The sequence below is a fragment of the Aptenodytes patagonicus genome, chromosome Z (assembly GCF_965638725.1).
Source record: "Aptenodytes patagonicus chromosome Z, bAptPat1.pri.cur, whole genome shotgun sequence".
In the NCBI taxonomy this organism is placed as follows: domain Eukaryota; kingdom Metazoa; phylum Chordata; class Aves; order Sphenisciformes; family Spheniscidae; genus Aptenodytes; species Aptenodytes patagonicus.
This window is the reverse complement of record NC_134982.1, coordinates 36,899,429-36,920,026: the sequence shown is the minus strand read 5'-3', so window position 1 is coordinate 36,920,026 and position 20,598 is coordinate 36,899,429. Positions and strand designations below refer to the sequence as shown.

At 40.0% G+C, this 20,598-nt stretch overlaps 1 protein-coding gene across 9 annotated transcripts in view; it reads right to left on the bottom strand.

Moving 5' to 3' along the window:
- The window catches only part of CCDC171 (coiled-coil domain containing 171), a 158,856-nt gene extending 144,174 nt beyond the window's left edge, over positions 1 to 14,682 (bottom strand). For 7 of the 9 annotated variants that reach the window (XM_076362130.1, XM_076362136.1, XM_076362134.1 and 4 more), the window contains exons 1-5: positions 14,335 to 14,682; positions 11,612 to 11,783; positions 7,669 to 7,807; positions 5,435 to 5,609; positions 2,320 to 2,501 (exon numbers count right to left, since the gene is read on the bottom strand). In XM_076362130.1, coding sequence (XP_076218245.1) covers positions 2,320 to 2,501; positions 5,435 to 5,609; positions 7,669 to 7,807; positions 11,612 to 11,769 — 654 coding nt within the window. In that variant the 5' untranslated portion in view covers positions 11,770 to 11,783; positions 14,335 to 14,682. The remainder of the gene's footprint in view (positions 1 to 2,319; positions 2,502 to 5,434; positions 5,610 to 7,668; positions 7,808 to 11,611; positions 11,784 to 14,334) is intronic. The other 2 variants (XM_076362131.1, XM_076362132.1) reach the window with 2 other exon arrangements.
- Between the last annotated feature and the right edge of the window lie 5,916 nt (positions 14,683 to 20,598).

Here is a 20,598-nt window from a genome sequence, read left to right as displayed (position 1 = left end):
CTATTTAACATTTATTTATGTATTTTTAGTTTGCTTTAATTTTATAACTATACATAAAACCTATAACTAGGGTGATGGGCAGGGGAACAGCTACAAAAGCAAAGTGGGGAAAATAGAACGTTTTTACTATTGAAAGCAGGTTAGGAGTTGACACCTAGTAGTGAATCACATTTATCTTAGGAGTGAACAATTTTCTAGCTTTAATACATTTACCAACCAAACACCTGCCTCCGCAGACCAATTTTACTTCTGAATATACATCCATTGACAGGGAACACAATGTCCCAAGCAATCCACTGCTCCTTTTGATCTGAGGCCAAACATCACTTGAGTGTACCTCTCCAACATTGCTTTTTTTATACAGTATTAAACTCACTGAATGTGGCTTCTAAAAAACATTGTATAGAATAGAAGACAAGTCCATTCCAAAGCCTCCTCAACCTAACTCAGCCTACTGTTAGCCAGAACTCGGAGCAAAAGCTTCACTCTTAGCCTGCTTTACCTGGCAACTTAAAAAAAAAAAAAAAGAAAACTATCTAAAAATAGGTTTCTTCATAGCCTATACCTAACCCTACTTTTTTAAGCATCGACTTTGAATGAAAACTGAATCAGGTTTCTGTTGGTTTCAGAAGGACCTCAGGGTGTCACCTGTCAATCAACTCATGTTTTTCTCTGAAACCTTCTCTTTCCTTGGCTTTCTCTTTTGTTCATTTGTGGTTTTTTTTTTGTTTAACTATTCCTTTATGGTTCTCCTAACTGTTTCTTCAAAGCACTGTTCAACTTATCCACAAAATTACTGGGGAGAAGGGAGAACTTCCTTTTTGCCCTTCATTCAGAGAAAATCCAGTTCAGTGGGATCCTTCTCCACCATCAGGGCTCCTGGTCATTAAGATAATGGAGTGCAACTCATTTTGCAGCCCATGCACAGAAACACTACATAGCCACACCACCAGATTTCTACCTCAGGTCTCATTATTGCGCCTCTCTTTCCAGATCTTGCCTTCAAACAAACAGATGAAGAGTCAGTACACAGTACTTTTGGAATACACGTAATTAAAGGATTCTCTCTGCCCTGTTTTTCTTAAGAGCTGCTCCTACAGGTGCCGTATAGAATCTGACTGACAGCACCATGAAGTAATACACAACAGGTAGGTTTGCTGTCAGAACCTGGCTATCAAGCTGCCAGGTAAGGATTGTTTTTACAGGTAGGTTTGCTGTTGGAACTTGGCTATCAAGGTGCCAGGTAAGGATGGGTTTGTGTCATTTGGGAAGACTGACTGGCACTGTCCCAGGCCTGGAGCTGACTGGGTGGGAAGAAAGCAGGGCTAATTTTCTACACAAATTTCTACATAATTTTTTTCTAGCATAAAGGATAACTACAGCTGAATACATTCTCGATTTTCCTCAGATGCTATTAGTACATTGCTGACATAAGGTAATTCAATTGTTAATTAAAAAGATTAAAATTATTAAATTATAGTTGTGTTATTACTTGTGTCCCTGTGGAACAGGTAAGAGTTGGGTATGTTAACTCAGTACTTACACACCATAATACTACTAGATTTCTTTGAAACATAATTCAGTTTTGAATAGCTTGACTGTATAAAAAAAGTGTAAAAAAAAGTTCATATTTATTTTTTACACATTTAACATCTAAGGGATTTATGCATACCAGTGCAACTCAACTTTGAAAATTAATTTTTTCATGAAATACAATAAAATGAATTATCTGAAGAATAAAAACCCACAGTCTAAACAGATTATAAGGCCATCTCTTAGTATTAAACAATTTTTTTCTAACCAAACGGCAGAATTTCCAACAAGTCATTTTTCACATGTGGCATACAGTGAATAATGTACAATGCACAGTTGGAAATCCCATCATCACTGTCTAGGTTCCCTGACAGTGTGTAGCCTCCCTATTATACAAATGATTTTCATGTTCACAGGCTATTAAATGTCAAACTGGGGGAGGTAAGAGGGAAATGGAGTCAGAAACTAGGTGTTAGGTGTCCCTGATTTTACTAACTCAGCTTTGCATGACAGTGCAAATGGGCCTCACTACCACTGTGCACTGGCAACTTGGTTCAGGTGTCTACCATGAAAATCAGCCACAACACATTCCGTGAAAGCAAGAAAGACTGTGACACAGTTAAGTGTAACTTTATAAAGCTATATTCTTCAGAAATATTCTGCAGTATTTAACTATTTGGGGGATTTTTTCCCTAAACCAGAAAGACCCCAACCCACCACACACTTTGCACCAAGAAAGTTCCAGCCATCATTTCATGCAACTTTCCAACTATTAATACATCATACCTGCAAAACACTTTCTAGTTTGATTCTTTCCTTAAGAAGCAATTCATATTCACTGTTGCAAGTTCTGCGGATATCATCCTTCTCACTTGCAAGTCTTTGCTGTTGTTCTTTCCACTTCTGCTGAGCAACATGAAATGTTTTCTCAGTCTCTGCCACTTTCTGCTGAAGTTTTTCATTCAATACTATTGTTTACAGAAAAAGAAAAAGAGAAAGAAAGACAAGTAGCACTGCAAAGCATGTTCAGAAAAAAAAAAAATGTATAATGATTGTCAGTTCTTCTGTGTATTGTGATATCCTCTGGAACATTGGAACATTAACACTTCCAGCACTGGAGAGCACCACCTTCACTACAAAGAAACAATCAAATTTTGTATTCCTATAGCATCTTTCACACAAGGACATAGGAACGCTTTAGAGATTTTTATAAACTAAAACACTTCTCAGAAAAGAATAAAAACTTGAGATAACTCTTTCAAGTGAGGTCTCTATAGCATTGAGGACTTAATCTCAGATTTCTACAACGTTTGGCCAGCTTATTTCCAAATGTCTGTTTGATACAGGTATTAGGCTGTATCAATTAATTTTGAGTTCAGTTTAAGCGACAGTAAAGATAGGCACCTGCCCCATGAAAGGGACTATAGGAAAACCTAAGGTGGTTGGGCCAGCGAGCAAAGGCTTAGCTTTTCCAAGGAAATTTACTGCTGCTCAAGAGATTAAATCTTCAGCCCAGCAAATGCCCAGAGATAGGGGAACACTGTATATACTCTTCTGCAAAAGCTTAAATGCTGCAGAAACCGCCATTACCTATGCCTATTTATTTAAGCAGTTTGACTTCGAACTTTGCTTTATTTTACAAACTGGCTTTCAGACGAAAGTACTTTGTATCAGCTTTTCATTTTGCTGGATACAACTAGCTACATTGGCATTTACGTGATCACCACTTTCTAACAGATTTTTATTTCAAATTCATCCCAGTTTTCTGAAATTTCTTTCCAGTCAGAGAAGGATAAGGAACAGAAGAGGCACATTAAGATCACATAGAGAATCAGTGAACACAACGATGGGAAAAGACTGTCAGACGGCAGAAAGTCAAGCCTCATTGAGAACAGCAGAAAAACAATTTGAAGGAAATACTGAAGAGGACAAGCCACAGATGAGGCCTTCTGTCCAAAGAGCTAAGTTGGGGTCACATCAAAGCACCAAATGAGGTGAGGAAGGCTCCAAGTGACCAGGGAAAACAAGCAGCAAGTTATAAACTGCAAAAGAATTGAGAATCAATGCCATGATGATTTGACTTCTTTGGCACAGAAAAAAAAACAAACCAGTTTGAAGAATTTCAACCAATGTAATTTACTGTCAATTAACAGACTTCTAATTACTGATTCTGGTATTGAAAGAAACTAACACACACATACATTTAGGAAAACATTCCTTGCCTCTGCAAAACCTCTCCTACCCACTTTTTGTTCTCCAGTCCCTTCACCACACATTAGCCCAGTCCCTTCAGGGAGGTGACAGGTAGCACAGCAGGCTGGGGTCACTGTGCTGTGGTTCCTCCATCAGCAACAGTCCCTTTTGAGTCCTGCCTCTTGATGCCTACATGGCCAGTCACTACTTCAGCCCCAGCCCCTGCTCAGGCTGCTGCTCTGCTCCTGTCTCTCCTGCTGTTTTGTTTTTTTCTTCTCTTCTTCTCTTTCTCTTCCTCTCAGCATTTACCACCCTTCCTGAAACACGTTTTGGGAGAGGCACCATGCACTCTCTGGTGGGCAGTCTGGTGTGTGGCGGTGGGTGGGTTTGCCCGTTGTGGAGCTGGCTGGGACCAGCTATGGGCAGACCCAGACCTCTTTCCTCCCGCACAGGTTGCCCTGCAGACCCGCACCCACCACCAACACCTGCCAGCTGTGCCTGACTCAGCAGCCAATGAGTTTTTTAAATCATAAAATGAATCACAAAGTGAGATTTAAAGTATTTTAAAATACAACCACATACTGCTCACTTCTAAACTGGCAAGCAAACTAGCAGTAAAATGAGCATGCACAGAAAGAAACAGTTTTCCTCTAAGTGAGAAACTAGCAGTTCAAGTCTTCAGTTCGCAATTGCAGGGGAATTTCCAAAGGGAAAAAAAAATGCCTTCTTCCATTTTGCAATCCATAAGGTTTTGTGTGTGTGTGTGTGTGTGTGTGTGTGTGTGTGTGTGTTTGTGTTTTCTCCAACAGAGTGAAAAGTTCAGCTTTCTAATTACCTTAAAAACAGCTGGTACTTTAAGTACTTGCAAGTTTCTCAGTCTCCTTCCATTCTCGGAAGGATAAAATCTCCACAAGGAGTGCTCTAAACTCTTCACGGAACATTAAAGGTTCAGCAAACTCACAAATGCATCTCCTGTACTAGATTAAAAAGGTATTATACTTACTTAGGTAATTAAAAATGCACCTCACTTACTTGTAAGAATGAGAAATATCTCTCTCTCTGTTGAGGAGGATCAAGGAAATCTGAGCTTCTGAACATAAAACTAGTAGGAAAAAAATGTCTAGGTAAAAACTTTCCCTTCCACATACTACTGTCACAACATACATGTTCCATTACCTATAAAAAGAGAAACAAGGATGATGAGAAGAGGACATAAGCAATGAAAAGCTTGAAACCTTTGAAAAGAAGAAAGAAAGAAGCAGTATGATAAGAACTTCTGGAAAAAAGTTCTTGGAAATCATGCAGACAAATGAACAGGAATGGACTTTTTCTTTTCTTTTTTTCTCCTGAAATGGAAAAGGAAGAACTGCTGGACATAATGATAACCAGGATGTGGAAACAGCCACCATGATTACAATTCTGTACAAGGACAGCAATGAAAGGGGAAACAACTTTCCTTTCCAGAAGGTAAGGGGCAAAAGTAAAAAGGGTTGATAGGTTTAGCAGGTTAATTTTAATTCACACATGAGACAGCAAGAGTTGTAAACTCATGAGTTTACAAAAGCAAATGAATAAGAGAGAGGAAAGATAAGAGAGATCCAAGAAAAACAGCAATAACTAGAAAATTTAATTAAGTCACTGCTTCTCATTTGTCTCCCTGTCTTGAAACTGACAGCCTTTGTTCTGTGTTTGCTTTTTTGAAACCTACCTTGCAGTTCCACAAGTTTGTTTTTTGCATCACTTAACTCCTCTTCTGCAGCATACACTTTCAGACGAGCATCTTTTCTGGCAATTGCCAATTCATACTCCAGACTTTGTCGAACAGCCTCTCCTTTCTCAATTTCCGACCGTAATTTGACTATCTGGCTTTCATAGTTGGACAGCTAGAAAATAAATTTGTTTCAGAAAACTGGCAACAATGCTCCTTTGAAAAAATGCAACATGTTATAGAAATACACCTACAGCATATTTTTAAAAGACATTTTGAATTGCTTTTACAGCTGCCTTCTTATTCCACTTGAATTTGAAATATAGTCTTGCAAATACACATTTATGCACACTTTAAGTACTTTTACTGTTTTTTTATGCAAACTGTTCCTATTCCTAGATGAATTTCATGTACCTTAAACATATCCCTCCATTTTTCCAAAAATAAACTACCTTACGAAAATAGAAGTCATAATACTGTCATCTTCCTGCACCTCAAAGGAAAGACTGCAGCAACAGAAACATTATATTCCATAGGCAATTTTCTGGCAACTTTCTTCAAATTTAACACTTAGAAAAACAGTCATGTTGGGATGCTAGACTATCAGACATCTAATAACTCACAAGTATACTTATGAACATAAAATTCAGTCCAATAATGTTCAGTAGTCAAACAGAATGCTACTAAATTTAACAGACAACAAACTAAGAATGGAAAATGCTTCAAAAAGTGATCTTATCCAAATTAAGAAACATAGTCTAGTCATTGCTGCCAAAAACTGGTTCTAGAAAATCAAGTTCAAGCTATTTCAACACAAGAAGGTGGAAAGTAAAATATATATTTCTTCACAACATCTACAAAGTAGCCCTTTCACTTCAATAATATCACGCATAGGTAACTTGAGCATTTCCATTATCTGTAACTATACAGTAAACGGATAGGGAAAAATACCCAGTCTCTCAAGTAGTTTATCTACTTAAAATGCAACCTGTCACTGCAGTGCAAACCACAACAGCAAAGTGGCGCAGAAGATCCTTGTGCACACCCAGCTTTCAAATTCTCAATGTAAGAGGTGGTTTGTTTGGGTTTTTTTTAAATCCAGGTAATTCCAGGGACCCATTTTATAGAACCACCCCACAGCTGATGGGGCAATGGGAAAATAACGAATTAACTGCAGCATGAGAGCAAGTCGTTGTGGGAGAAGCAGGAACCTCTTAACTTAGGGACACACCCCAATAATAAATGGATATGAAACAGTAAACTTGGTTTATTGGCTGGATTTAGCCCAAAACAGATGAATGAGCACCCACATCAACTGCCCCTAGCAAACTGCTAAGAGCAGAATTGTTACCCATAGTAGTAATAATACTCCTGCACCAGCACAATTTAAACGAGGACATCAGCTGTCATACTGGCATTGGCATTAGCAAGTGCAGGAAATGCTCCTAGTAGCAACAAATCCGTAGCCAATTACAACTACTGCTGTACTCAGTGCCCACCTTTCCTTATGTATACTAGTGCGAAAGCTGATATTCAAGCTGAAGAAAAGATGAATTAAGTATTTTCTTACTACTGCTTCATTTCAATACTAGTTTGCTACCACAGCATCATGGAAAACCTTTGTAATGTGGGTAAATTACTTCCCTATGAATGACGTTCTCATTACCAAGTATGAAGTTACTGACAAACACATCACCACATTTGTACATTATACATTGTTACAGTTATTGGAAACTGAAAATTTGCACAAGCTGAGACATTGCAAGACCACTAAAGGATATCCTAGCTGGATTTGATATACTACACACAGAAAAACACTGTACTAGGTTTAAGTTGCAAATGATTTCTGCAGAATTAAAATGATACTCTAATACCCTACAAAAAATGTAAGTAAGAACTAAATAAGATCATTTTTACGAGGCTAGGTTCAAGCTGTGGTTTTTATTTATTTGTGTCACCAGGCTATTTTACCTAACAAACTACTGTGAGGCACAGTGACTGCTTTCCCTGCAGAAAATTTGCACTCTGCTTGGTGCAACTTTAACTATTAACAATGCCAGCAGAGGTGCTAAGAGTTCCTAGGAACAGGTATGAGAGGTCTGTACAGCATCACCTTCCTTGTTATTTTTCAGCTAATGGCTGTGCTTCTGATACACCACGCGAGAGTATGATTTTAATGAAACAAGATTACATTTATTCCAAGACTAAGATAAAGCAAACAAAAAAGTCCTTACTTCTTGATTGTGTTTAATAGTTAAGTCTAATTTTTCTTTTTTAGCTTGACAGAGTTTCCTTCTCAGATCTTCAGCAGTGTCCAATTCTGATTCATTGCTGTTTTGTAGTAACTGTGACTCACGCTTGGCATTATGTAAGCTGCAAAATACAAATGTTTTTGAAAAAGATAAGTATTCCTTTTAAGTTTTAATGCTCCCTTATTTTAATGATCAGATTGCGATCCCAAAGTTCTAAGTATTCACTTAAGTAAAATTATGCCATGCAGTTGTCATCATACTATTGCTCTTTGAAAAAAGGGTTGTATAGAATTGATTATTGTGAAAGCTATGAGAGATGTAGCAGCAGGAACTTAAAGAGAGATATGCACTTTGGACTTCCCAAAGTTGATTTAAGCATAACATGTTTTTTATTTTTTTTCATTATCTTTATTATTGATTCAATAAACTTTCAGGATGCTTAAAAAACACCATTCCAATCACTTACATTAAAATGACTAGCAAGTTTTTGTTTGTCTCCTGCAGTAGGGCTCATTTTTTAACATGGATTACCATCTCAAAACCACCTCCATCATGAAACAAATGCATATATGTGGAACAAAAATCACGTTTCCATGTTTTTTATTCAAAGATGTGTATATATACACACACAAGCAATTGATCATAAACACAATACAAATTAAAGGTCTAGTCCTGTAAAATACCCAATATCTTCATTTCCACTACTATTTCAGTTAAAAGAAAATCTACTTGGCAGTTAGCAGGATGAGCCCTTGAGCACCACAAGCAATATTAAAATAATCAAAACAAGCTTTTATATGTAGAGTGAAAAATAAGTACAAAATACATATTTAATTAAAATAAACTAGTTTAATAATCTTATGTGCAGTTATTGTAACTTCAAACTTTTACATTATTTCAGGAGTTAAATATCAGTTTTCACATTATTTTATATCTGTAAGACTGGCTGCAATAATTAGTTGCTCCACACAAAAACACAAGTTGTCAGGACAACTAAACATGACATATACTGTAAAAAGAAACATGATTAAATTAACCACAAAGTTGGCATCATTTCATACAGAACTGAAAATACTAAAATAGCTTACCTTTGTCTACATGAAGTCTTAAGTATTAATTACAGAAATGACAGTCTACCAGGATTTAATTATTTGTTTTTTCTAAATAAAAAATGACAACTTTACCCCTGGGTTTGTGCACAGGCACCATTAACATTTTCCATGACTGAGAACTCTACCTGACGATACATGTTTTCTCACATAAGTTGACTAGCAAAAAAGACACAAATGTCATCAACAAGAGGAATAGTAATTTAGATTAAGTGTTGCCTTTAAAGACGGTACTAATAACAATGGATGAAATTTCAGTGTTCTAGCTGCAGCCTGTGAATATTTTATAATTTAATAAATACTAAGTCTATTTCCATTTAAAAACAAGATGGACTTCATCTATAAGATCAGAGTAATTGTATGTCATCAGTAATTGTTCTACAGGGTGCCATGTACTTAACACATTTTACATATTTAATAAATGTAGGAGATAAGGATCATTAAAACCTGCATGTACTGCAAGAAAACCACAGGCACATTATTAGCTTTCAGTCCTTACTATGGGAGCCATACCCAAAGGAACCAACATGACTCAAAGGGCAAAAGATCAGCAACAAGGTAAGTAAAATCATGTATTGTTATTTTATGCAACTCTTAACTACTGCAATAAGAAGATATGGTGGTAAGTCAAGCAGGAAGTAAGAAGGATCTCAACAGTGGGAGCATCTGTAAACTGTATAAAAGCTTGTTTATGGACGTCATATAATAGGTTTGGGAGACCTTTATTTTTCTGTGGCTGGGGAAAACAGACATGAAAGAAAGGCAAGTCATCTTATTCAGAGATGATGCAAGAAGTATCAATCTCAACTAAAGACAGCTAAAGGCCAGATAGCACCAAAGTTAGCAAAGCACGGGTTAGGGAGAGAAACAGAACCCAAGTTGAAAACTGGGGAGGACTAGGGCAAAGAAACAAGGATTATGGAAAGGGTAACCATTTTGTTAGTTTGCGGGCAGCAGGGAGGTTGTTTCGCTGCTTTAAACCTGGTGATATTTAATACTTCTTGCATGGAGAGCACACTGAATGCAAGCAAGGGAATGAGTACTTTTCGTAAAGTAAATAAAAAAACACCTTTAAATCTTCAAGTAAATGACATTGGTTTGTATGGCAATCAGCTTTCAAGAAAACTGTTCCTTCCAACTCCTCTATTAATTATCCGGGGGGGGGGGGGGGGGGGGGGGGGGGGGGGGATAATATCCGGGGGAAGAGCACAATGGAGATATCTACACAATAAAACTTACTCAGTGGAAAATTTAACTATGTGATTAAATGTTCTACTTAACTGGACCGGGGGGGGGGGGGGGGAAGGGGGGAGGAAACAACAAGTCACAAAACATCACAAGTAATAGCAAATTAGGGACATTATAGAAATGAAAAATGTGCATAAGATCATTAAGACACAACAGCACAACAGTAACTACTGGGGAAAAAAAGCATTAAACACCTTTTTAAAATGGTATTTTCTGCACAGCTGCTAAACTCACAATGCCATTACTGAAAAATTAAAAATATAAAGCAGAAACCCTATTTTTGTTCTTAGTATAGAATCAAATTGAATCAGCTACTTAAAAAAAAACAACAACAAAAAAGAGGGAATATTACTATGTTAACCACTTCATTATTTTATTTGTCTACTTAAACATTTTCAATTAGAATAGATTGGCCTTAAGAATTCTTATTTCTGTGATATTTTCTTTAATCATCACAATGTCACCAGCACATCCAGTACTTTATTAAAGCTTCATACTACCTATTGTAGGAGATTATTCCTTCCATATTTGTATCACAAGTAGAAGTGCTACAAGCATAAAGCTCTCGGAAGCTTAAATCAAAGACAAAACAACCACACAAAATCCCTGGGAAGTTTCACAGCATGTATGATTTGCAGTCTAACAGGAATTCAGAGAATGCTTTGTACTTCCATTTTCATATATTAATAGTTCATCGATCATTGGTTTTGAACTAAAATACGTATTTTACCAACTACAGCTTTTATCTAAGACACCAATTTTAGTAGTACTTTAAGATTCTTCAAGAAAGCATGTAAGAAGGTGAAATAGCTTTTGAGTTCTACATTGCACAATGACTATTTGTAACTCAAAAACTTTAAATTCACATTCACTTCACAAGTCAGCTAGTTACAGTGAACATAGAACATTGCAGAAAAAGTTTTTCACTAGCTTTGCTTACACATCTGGCACAAAACGTAGAGTAATTTTGTAACAGAGAGAAATTTTCATTCATTTATTACCTAGCAGTGGAATCTTGCTAAACTTCCCCAGCTGAAGTAGTCTGCAGACTGATTTCCTAACCAAAGTTCATATTCGTGGAATTTTGCTGTTTCTATTGCCAGTTTTGTATAATCAGACTTTGACTTTAGTGACAAATAGCTCTCACAGTTAAGATAAACAGAATGAATTAAAGCTTACTTTAATTGTGCCAAAGATCAAACACATATCAGGTTATAAAAAATAAGAGCCATGTGCCAGACTTAAAGCCGACCTCTACCACCTCAGCTAACACAGAAAACGATTCTGTAACTCCAGGTCAGCATTCCTAACTGCAGACATGAACTCCCCCTATCTCCAAGTCATGTCTCCTACGGTCATGTCAGAATTCTTGCACATCAGATGGCCGGTATGCATGCCTCCAAGTAAATCTTTTCATCTAATGACTAATACTGACATGGGACAGCTTTGCATGTATCACACCATATCTGGTTCTTCAGTCTGAATTACATAATTTCAGGGATCTAGAAAATAAACCACAAAAACATGAACCATATTACCAGACTTAAATATACAGAAGTGAAGCTCACCATTTAGCTTCGGTGACAGCGCAGCTGACTGGAGAGGACAAACTCATGATGTCCAATACGCAGCTTTTTAAGTCTATAAACTCTGGAGAATGAACATCATCTCCGACCACATATACTTTTACTTGACAAGCTTCAAAGATTACTCTTTTCCATATCATAAAAACATGAAAACCTGTAAGAGACATGCTTTAGTTTATTTGGCAACATAATGGAAGAATCACTTGTTAACACTGACCAACAGTTACCAAACAGTGTTATTACTATGTCACTTGAACAATTACCACCAACTGTAATTTGACATCAGTTTTAGTCAACAAAGAGAATTGTGCTGCTAGTCCTCTAAGCTTCAATATTGTATACGAAAAAAATATATTTTGTAGAATATCTGCTGCCAGGGTTTTCAGAAGGATGCCAATACAAAATGTTATGTTTGCGTAGATTGTTCCCCTACATTCTCTATTCTCCTAAGAGGATCACAAACTCCATTTCTCTTCAAAATAATTCCAAGGGAAATAAATGCATGTACTGTGATTTTTTAAGTAGGTCAATATCCAAGGTTTGTTCTCTAATAGCAGCCTTTAACATAACAAGTCTTCCAACTGTTTCATAAGTCTGGAATTTTCTGCTTGAAAGCATTTTTATTGTATTAGATATATCAGCAATATTTAGGGGCATACAGGAGGAATATTAAATTGAACTATAACTCAGCTTACCGTTAGCAGAAACTCACTAGTTTAGCATTACTGATAAAAAGAAATCAATACAGATAACATATTTATAACATAGACCTTAAAAAATCTCCAAGATTTACTTCAAGTTGAACAGCAAACTCATTTATTATTTCTTTCCATTAATTAATGCAAGGTAACATGAAGAATAAGCTGTATTCAACAGTCAAGATTAATGAGTCATGAAGGTTTGCTTTTGAACTCCACAGCAGATAGACATCCACATTAAAGTCCAAAACAAGAAACTAGCCTGGATTTCATCTTTACCATCTCCGTCTCGCAGCCACATGTTTGCCACAGTCTATTTCTGTCGGACTGAACACAGAAGTACTTGGTGTAATATATTAACTATAAACTCATTTTGTTCATTCCAGTATCTAATAATCTGCACTAGAAATCTGGAGAAGAAAAAATGCATTTCTGCTTCAAACTATAATTTTAACAGAACATGCAGCAAGAATAAACCTATTATTTCTAAAAACTTTTTTTTTGTTTTAACAGAAAAAGCACAACAACTGGTGCCCAGGGTTATCATACTGCTTTATATTCAAACACACAGTTATTCCACAGTATCTTGAAAATCAAGTGGAGTAATATGGGAAGAAAAGTACAATGAAGGTTAACAGTTTGCTTCAGTTTCTTAATAAAGAATATCTAGATGTAACATTTGTGATTTTTAAGATCTACCCATCAGAATTCACCTTGGTACATGTGTTCATAAGCCCCGAAACACATAACTACCGTACAACTGCCACTCACACTCCTAGCAAAAGTGACGAAGCTTTCTTTCCATCCCAACTGAGAAAATAGTTGAAGACCTCATTTTCAAAGTATAGACACAATTGCTAGGCACATGTTAAGGTCCATTAAATTATTAGTAACTTGCAAACTAAAACCTCCAACTTTACATGACAGAAGAACAATCCTGACAGCATTTGTAGTATTGTACTCAAAGATCAGCTGCTTGGATAAAATGAAATTGTGATATCAGGGTATGGGAAACTATACCTCTATCAATTGTGCCCAATTTTCACATTAAGATGTAGCTCTGAACACTGAGAAACTAGTTTTTCATACCAGCCTTTCAAGCTTTATTGCAACCTACACCAAAACCTCATAATAAAAAGTAAAAAAAAAAAAAAAGGTATAACTAAAAGACTTCCTCAGCGATCTGTTTTTTCACCTCACGAATAGAATTCACTAACTCTACTCAACAACCAACAGCTGCAGTGAAAAAGAGTCTGTCTCAAAACATGATCAAAATGTACTCTGTCACATCCACATCATTCTGCAGTTTTAAAACTTCCTGAAATTACTCTGAAGTTACATAGAGGGGAGGGGGAAAAAAAAAAAAAATCTAAGGAATGTTTTCTGGGAATGCTGATGATTTTGAGTATGCCACCTTCCTCTGTTAAAGTATGTTATCATCAATAGCTAGTTTATTAGCACACAAATGGATACACTCCAAAAGCATGCTATTTCACCTACGAAAAAAAGTATTCAAGCGGCATGGAATGGCTCGTAGGAGCCCCATAATCAAGCAAAACAGTGTAAGAAGTGTTCGTTTGAGTAGTTAATACGTTTGATGGGTGCTACCTACAAAACTTGTGTCATAGTCTCCTCGTGAACTTCTGAATATGCTTAACTAACTTTAGCAAGACCATTGATTTAGACTGGATCTAAGCAAGAAATTCTTCACCGTGAGGGTGGTGGGGCGCTGGAACAGGTTGCCCAGAGAAGTTGTGGATGTCCCATCCCTGGAAGTGTTCAAGGCCAGGTTGGATGGGGCTTTGAGCAACCTGGCCTAGCGGAAGGTGTCCCTGCCCACGGCAGGGGGGTTGGACCAGGTGATCTTTAAGGTCCCTTCCAACCCAAACCGTTCTATGATGGAGACTACTCAAAATAAATCTAACCACGATCTTACGATGTACTACTTTAAAACATACAAAGCCAGGCGTAACTAACATACCTGCACTGGAACCTACAAAAACTCACCAGCAGTTGTTTCAGCTGAAAGAATCACTAGGTTTTCGTTAACGTAGACCAAAAATTTTATGCAAGCTAAAAAATCAAAGCAACACCATCACTTCACTACGCTTACACCGAAGATGTCACTTGTTTAAGCGCACGCTGTACCAGTGGCTCAGGCGGTGTATCCGGCAGGCCGAGGTGAAGCGCGGCTGCTGGCGGCCGACGGGAAAGCGCCGGCGGCACCGTCAGACTCGGCGGCAGCTCAGGACAGGGCTTCAGCAACACCCCAGCGCAGCCGCAGGGAGCCACCCAAAAACCGCCGCAGGCGAGAAACGAGCACGAAGCTCCGTCGCCACGGCCGGGCGCTGGGTCCACCGAGCGCCGCCAGCCTGCTGGTGCCGGGCAGAACGGCCTCGCGGTCCTCCCGCCGCCCTGGCTGCGCGCCAGGCAGCGCGCCGCCGCCGGCGGGCGGCCAGAGGGACTAACGGTGCCGCGCCGCCGCGGCAGGCGGCCCCCGGAGGCGCCGGACGCGGCCGGGGCACTCCCGAGCCGTGCGCGAGGCGCCCGCCCCGCCGCCCGCAGGACGAGGACGAGACGCCGAGACGCCGCCGCCGCCGCCGGCCCCGGCCCCGGCCCCGGCCCCCCTCTCGGCGGCTGCCGGCGAGGCGCGCGGTCGCTAGGGCCCGGAGGGAAGGACGCGGCCCCGCCCCGCCCCGTCGCGCGCCGGGCCTTCCCAACGGCGACTTCCGGCTGCGGCGGCGGGGCCGCGGCTCCGCCCACGCCCGGAAGGTGCCGCGCGGCTGAGCGCGCGGAGGGCACTGGTGGGCGGGGCCCCGCGCATGCGCGGGGCGGGGCGCGCGCCCGCAGCCGCCGTGTGTCGCCCCGGGTTCCCGCCTCGGGCTCCCGCTTCGCCTTCCTTACCCCGGGCCGGGCGTGGGGGCCGCCGCCCGGCAGCCCGCCCTCCGCCCCGCCGGCCGGTGACGGGTCCAGCCTTCTGGGAAGCGGAGGCGCGATGCCCGCTCCATCGCGCCGGCGGCCTGCGCGGAGCAGGCGGCACCGCTGGGGAGGCCGGGCGGAGGGGCCCGGCGCCCCCGCGGTTTGTGCCGCCCTTTCTCCCTTTCCCCTGGGCTTGGGCCTCGTCCAATTTAGGAGTTGCTTCGGGGCCGCCCGAGTCTTCTGGGTGCGCACAAGTCTCCTCAGCCAACGCCGGTTGCCCCCAGCCAGGCTGCTCCACACCTGCGGGGGTGGCTGTACCCTCCTTCCAGAGCTGCTGGCATGTGGGCATGTTTGCAGCTGGGCAATCCCAGCCATGTTTTATGGATACCGAATACCTAATATAGGGGACAGGGAATACATGTAGAGGAAATGAAAATTGCCAGCTGACCGTGAAAGCCAGATTGAGACTTGGAGGTCCTCAAATACGAGGTGCCACATTCTTCACCCAGATTATCAAGAAAAACAAACAGGTAATGATTTTGAAAGACCATGAGACAAAATCGCAGCGGGGGGGCCGTGGGTAATGAGGTTACCACTGCCCTTCTGTTTGCCTGACTGCACAAATGGAAAGGTTCTTGTGAAACATCTCGACTGAGAGATTTCAAGCCCCATATGTAAACATATATGATGTCAAACAATAACGGCACAAGAGGCTGAAGAAAACCCGCCCTACAATATCCTAGAAAAGTAGACAAGGTACTCTTACGGAAAGTGTGTCACTGGCTGAAGGGAATGAAAATAATTTTAAGTTAACATGTTCAATAACTGCCATTGACATTATCATAAGTAGATACACATTAAGATGTTAGTAACACGTAATTTGAAAGGTACTTTTTATACATATTATTCTACTGTTACGTGACCTGAATTTCCACAGGCCATGAGAAATCTGGGTCCTCTTGCATGAGCAAGATTGTATTAAAACTACCACGAACCACGCTGGGAAAAGCATCAGTAAGATAGTCTCTTAAAAGAACATTCGTCTACATCTGAAGAAGAAAAATGTGTCACAATGCCCATAGATTACCAGGCTGTCTAGGAAAATATATAATCCACAAATGACCAGGTTAATCTTAGAAAATATACAGTCCAAAAATGACCAGGTTATTTGAGAACACACAGTCCAGAAGACGAACAAACCACTTGAGACAATAATATACTGATGGATAGCGCACAGAATGGGCGCATATGGAAACAGAAAAAAAAAATCTTCTGCAGGAAACTCAATTATCCTTGTCTATAGAAGGGATTACATAATTTAACTGTAATCAAAGTTGACCCCAAGTAATGGCATAGGTGGAGGCACATGAAGATTGGCTACGTAAGACTCTAGTGAGCTGACACAACTCTCTTGAGTTGTGTAAAGTGCCATGTTTCTTCAGCGCTGGATACGCAGCACCCATCAGTCTGACAGGCTGCATGTAATGTACTGCTGCTTATGTAAGTACTGTTTTCTTATCACTACAGGCAGCTGCGTTGCATTACCTGTTCTCAGGTTTTCTAGGTTGTACTCAGTCTGGTAACCCCCTTTCCAGCTTTGGTGTGACTGTTTAATCTGGATGCATCAACTGGCAACAAGCAGAATGAAGTCTTAAACTTTCTGTAATTCGGACTTTTGAATCTAAAGGTCTCAGATTTTATAACGTCGAAAAATCTACACAGAAATACTATTAGCAGTTTCAATTAAAACATAGTTTATATTTATCTTTATATATTTATATTTCTAAAAACACATAAAAACTGTCGGGGTTTTTCTTCTAGTTGGAGTTCCCCAATAGGAGCAGAATTACGCTAAAGATAGTTATTTATGAAGTTAAAACCAGATTGTATTAACCACAGAGCTGCAGTTCGTCCTCACTCAGGAAAACACTCATACTGAATTCAAAGTACAGCTAATTGCTTTAGCTTACAGGTCAGCATGAGCTACTTCGCGATTGCAAGTACTGCCATAGCACTTAAGGTGCCCTATCACTTTTTATTCCAGAGTTGCTTCCTGTTGCTTATAACTGCAAAAATACCACTTTGGGCTAAGATTTTCTAAGATGTGTGGTGAAGTATAGCCTGATACTGATTTCCTTCAAGGTACAGATTGAACTTTTAATTGCAAGAGACAAAACACTCCATAGTATTTTACACCCTCTAAGACCTGTCTCAAAGCTTCATTTCTAGTTTGTGACCTGATCTGTATAATTGGCTTTTAGCTGTGATTTTGCTACTTCTGCATCATGCAGTTATTTTAAATGTCTTGTGCCAAATCAAAGAAGTTCTTTGCTGAGGTGCACAAAATTGGAAGATTTCATTATGTTGCAGTTCTTTTAATAACTGCATGGCATTTTTTTGCTGATCAGAAATATAATCGTGAACAGGGCTTCCTCTCTGCTGTTGTCTGATGAGTAGTCGAAAACTGAACATGATGAAAAATGGCCTTGGCTAATGAAGAAATACAAATTATGGGATAATATGGAAGGAATCATAGAGATTTAACACCATGTCTGCAAGTTCTGATACGTTTTGGCACCGTAATAGCTTACCAGATATTGAACCAATAAGATGAGTTTATCTGCCCAAAATAACACACGTAGCATTTTTTACCTCAATTCACAAAAATTACTTTAGACACAATACTGCTGCTGCATGCATATAGCTAAACAAACGCCTTTCCTTCCTCCCACACTGAAAAATACATCTCCTATATAAGCTGTCTTAGGCGTTTCTTCACAGTTTTAGGAATATTTTCATCTAAAACCTATTCAGGATATACACTTTTTTTTAGAAGGGTGGAAACAAATCAGTTGTATCACACATGGAATTCAACATTAACTTATTTCTTATTCTTCAGAGAGACCTGTTCATGTTGTGTTTAGAAAGGGTGCTTGACATTCAGGAAAAAGAAGAGAACATGGTGCTTCAGTGTGGGTCTGCCCTTGGCAGAGCATGAAGCAACTGCTTCGCTTGCAGACAGGATACCAGCGTGCTTCTTTGCAACACGACCTAACCCACACCTGGAGGAAATCAGTTGGGACGGCTGTTTCAAGCAGGCAAGCTCAAGACGTACAACTCCTCACAGGAAGAACTGGTTTTCACCTCCAAAATCCATTCATGGCTTGCAAAAACTTAATGCCTATCCCTGTGCTGGCCTCTTACTCGAGCATCAGGTGGCAGGTCTGGCTGAAGCTGTACAGATTCTGTCATTCAAAATGAAACCGTTTGCTAAGAAATGCTGATATGGTCCTTAAAGTTTAATGGCATGTTGCTCTCTTTCAAGTACAATGTCTGGATTGCAAAATATGTTTTTTTTCCCCTCTGTTGTGTCTCTGCTTGAACAGTTTGTCTTCAATCTTATATTTACTTAACATGTACAAATGAGCTCGACTACACACAAAATGTAACTTGTTCAAACATTTTTTTTTCACCCTTTAAATCAAACGTTACTTGTTTTCCTTACCTTTAAAAAAATGCTTTAGTCACATTAGTCTCCTTTGAAGAACACCCTACTTTTGTATGAAACCAAGACATCTTGAGTTGCTTCCTTAATTAGGAAAAAAGAAGTATTTTCACCTGCTCTTCACTGATTTTAATACAAGGCACAAAGCTGCTGATTCCTGAGAAATGTCATATTCAAAAGACTGTCTCCAAAGGCTGAGGAAATTAGAATGTCCTCGAGAGATTCCAAAAGCATTGCTTCAAAACTAAAATATGAACTTACTTAATCCTAGATGGAAGACAAACGTCTTTATATGATTAAACAGAGTAGTTAGTTAGTGACTTAGCTAAAAGGACTCCCTGCAGATTGTCAGTTCCTGCATAGCAAAGTATTAATATACACAGTTTTTGCAGTACTCAACACTTTATCATTTAAGAAAAAATATTAAAGTTTATGTATTGCTAAAACAGGAACAATTCAATGCAGCAAAATAAAGACTTACATATCTGCCAATGCAGATAAAATTTCTACCACTGTCAAACTTTTATCTTCCTCTAAACAATTCTAGATGTAGTCTACCTCAGTCTTAATTCTTTTAAGCAACTTTTGCCCTAAGTGGTCATCCATTTGTGCATGGGAAGAAATTTTTTTTTCCCATCTAATATGTTGATGATCTTCTATTTTCTGACAAGCTCTCGTCTAACCCTGTGGAAACTTGGTATTTATGTCAGGGATATGAGCTTCACCGCCTCCAAGGAAATCAACCAAATTTGACTGATTTAAGCCACTGGAAAACTGCAGTTTGTTCCTGCTCAACACGGAGTGAAGTTTTGCAGTTAACATTTATAAATGACCTTCTTGCATTTGAGAAGAGAGCCTAGAACAAAGCACAACTTGCTCTGTGGCAACTGCAGTCGGTGTTTTGGGCCTGACTTGAGTTTCAGTATCAAAACTGAAAGCAGTAAGATGATTCTTCTGACAAGGACTTATCTTTGTGTGCAAGTAGCATGGAGGGCAGCTAGCAGAAAACTGGCCTGTAAAACTTGTGCGTCAGGCCCCATGCCGAGGATGAGCGCTCGAGCACAAAATGGTTAGGTCTGCCCCTGTGAGACAACATAATTGTACAAGAAGTAACTTCTTCTGCCACTACTCTTACAGCTTTTTGCTGGTTTTGGCACCCACGTTAGCACAAACATACAGTGCAGTGACTTGCAGGTGGTGCTGTGTGGGATCATTGGATAGGGCCAAAGCTGTCAAGAGCTGACAGGCCGGCTAATTTTCATCGCAGAGGAAGAACTAGAATTAGACCCAAGAAGACAGGCAGACAGGGAGAAAGAAGCTGTTGAATAAAAATCTGGATCTGAGGTCTTCTGTTCGAAGGCGGCTATTTGTGGGGGGGAAGTGTGGGGAGGCAGGAGGTGCCTGATGCACTCAGCAAAGAGACCATCTGACAGGCAGAAACAGGAGAGGAGGGCGCCGTGGCTGAAATGCTGGGAGAGGAGTGAGCTCAATACTGACAGGTAAACAAGCAAGGAGAGAGTAGATATGGAGAGAACAAGGGGAGTAACACAAAGTCTGAAGTAACAGTAATCCCAGCTAAAAAAAAACAAACCAAAAAAAACCCCAGGGGTTATGGCGACTAAGTTGTGGGTAAAATCTCTATAGACTTAGAGACTGAACCTGTGGGTTGCTGTCTGCCGGGGGAAGTCAGGACATCAAGAAGAGTAAGCGGGTGAGGAGTACCCGGAGAACACAGGCAGCTCTGGGGCCGGTAGCAATATCGGATGAGAAGTCCGGGAAAGCGAGGCCTCTGTAACCGGGCTTGTGGGGCGGGAGAAACACAAAGGGAGCGGCGGGGACAAACACAG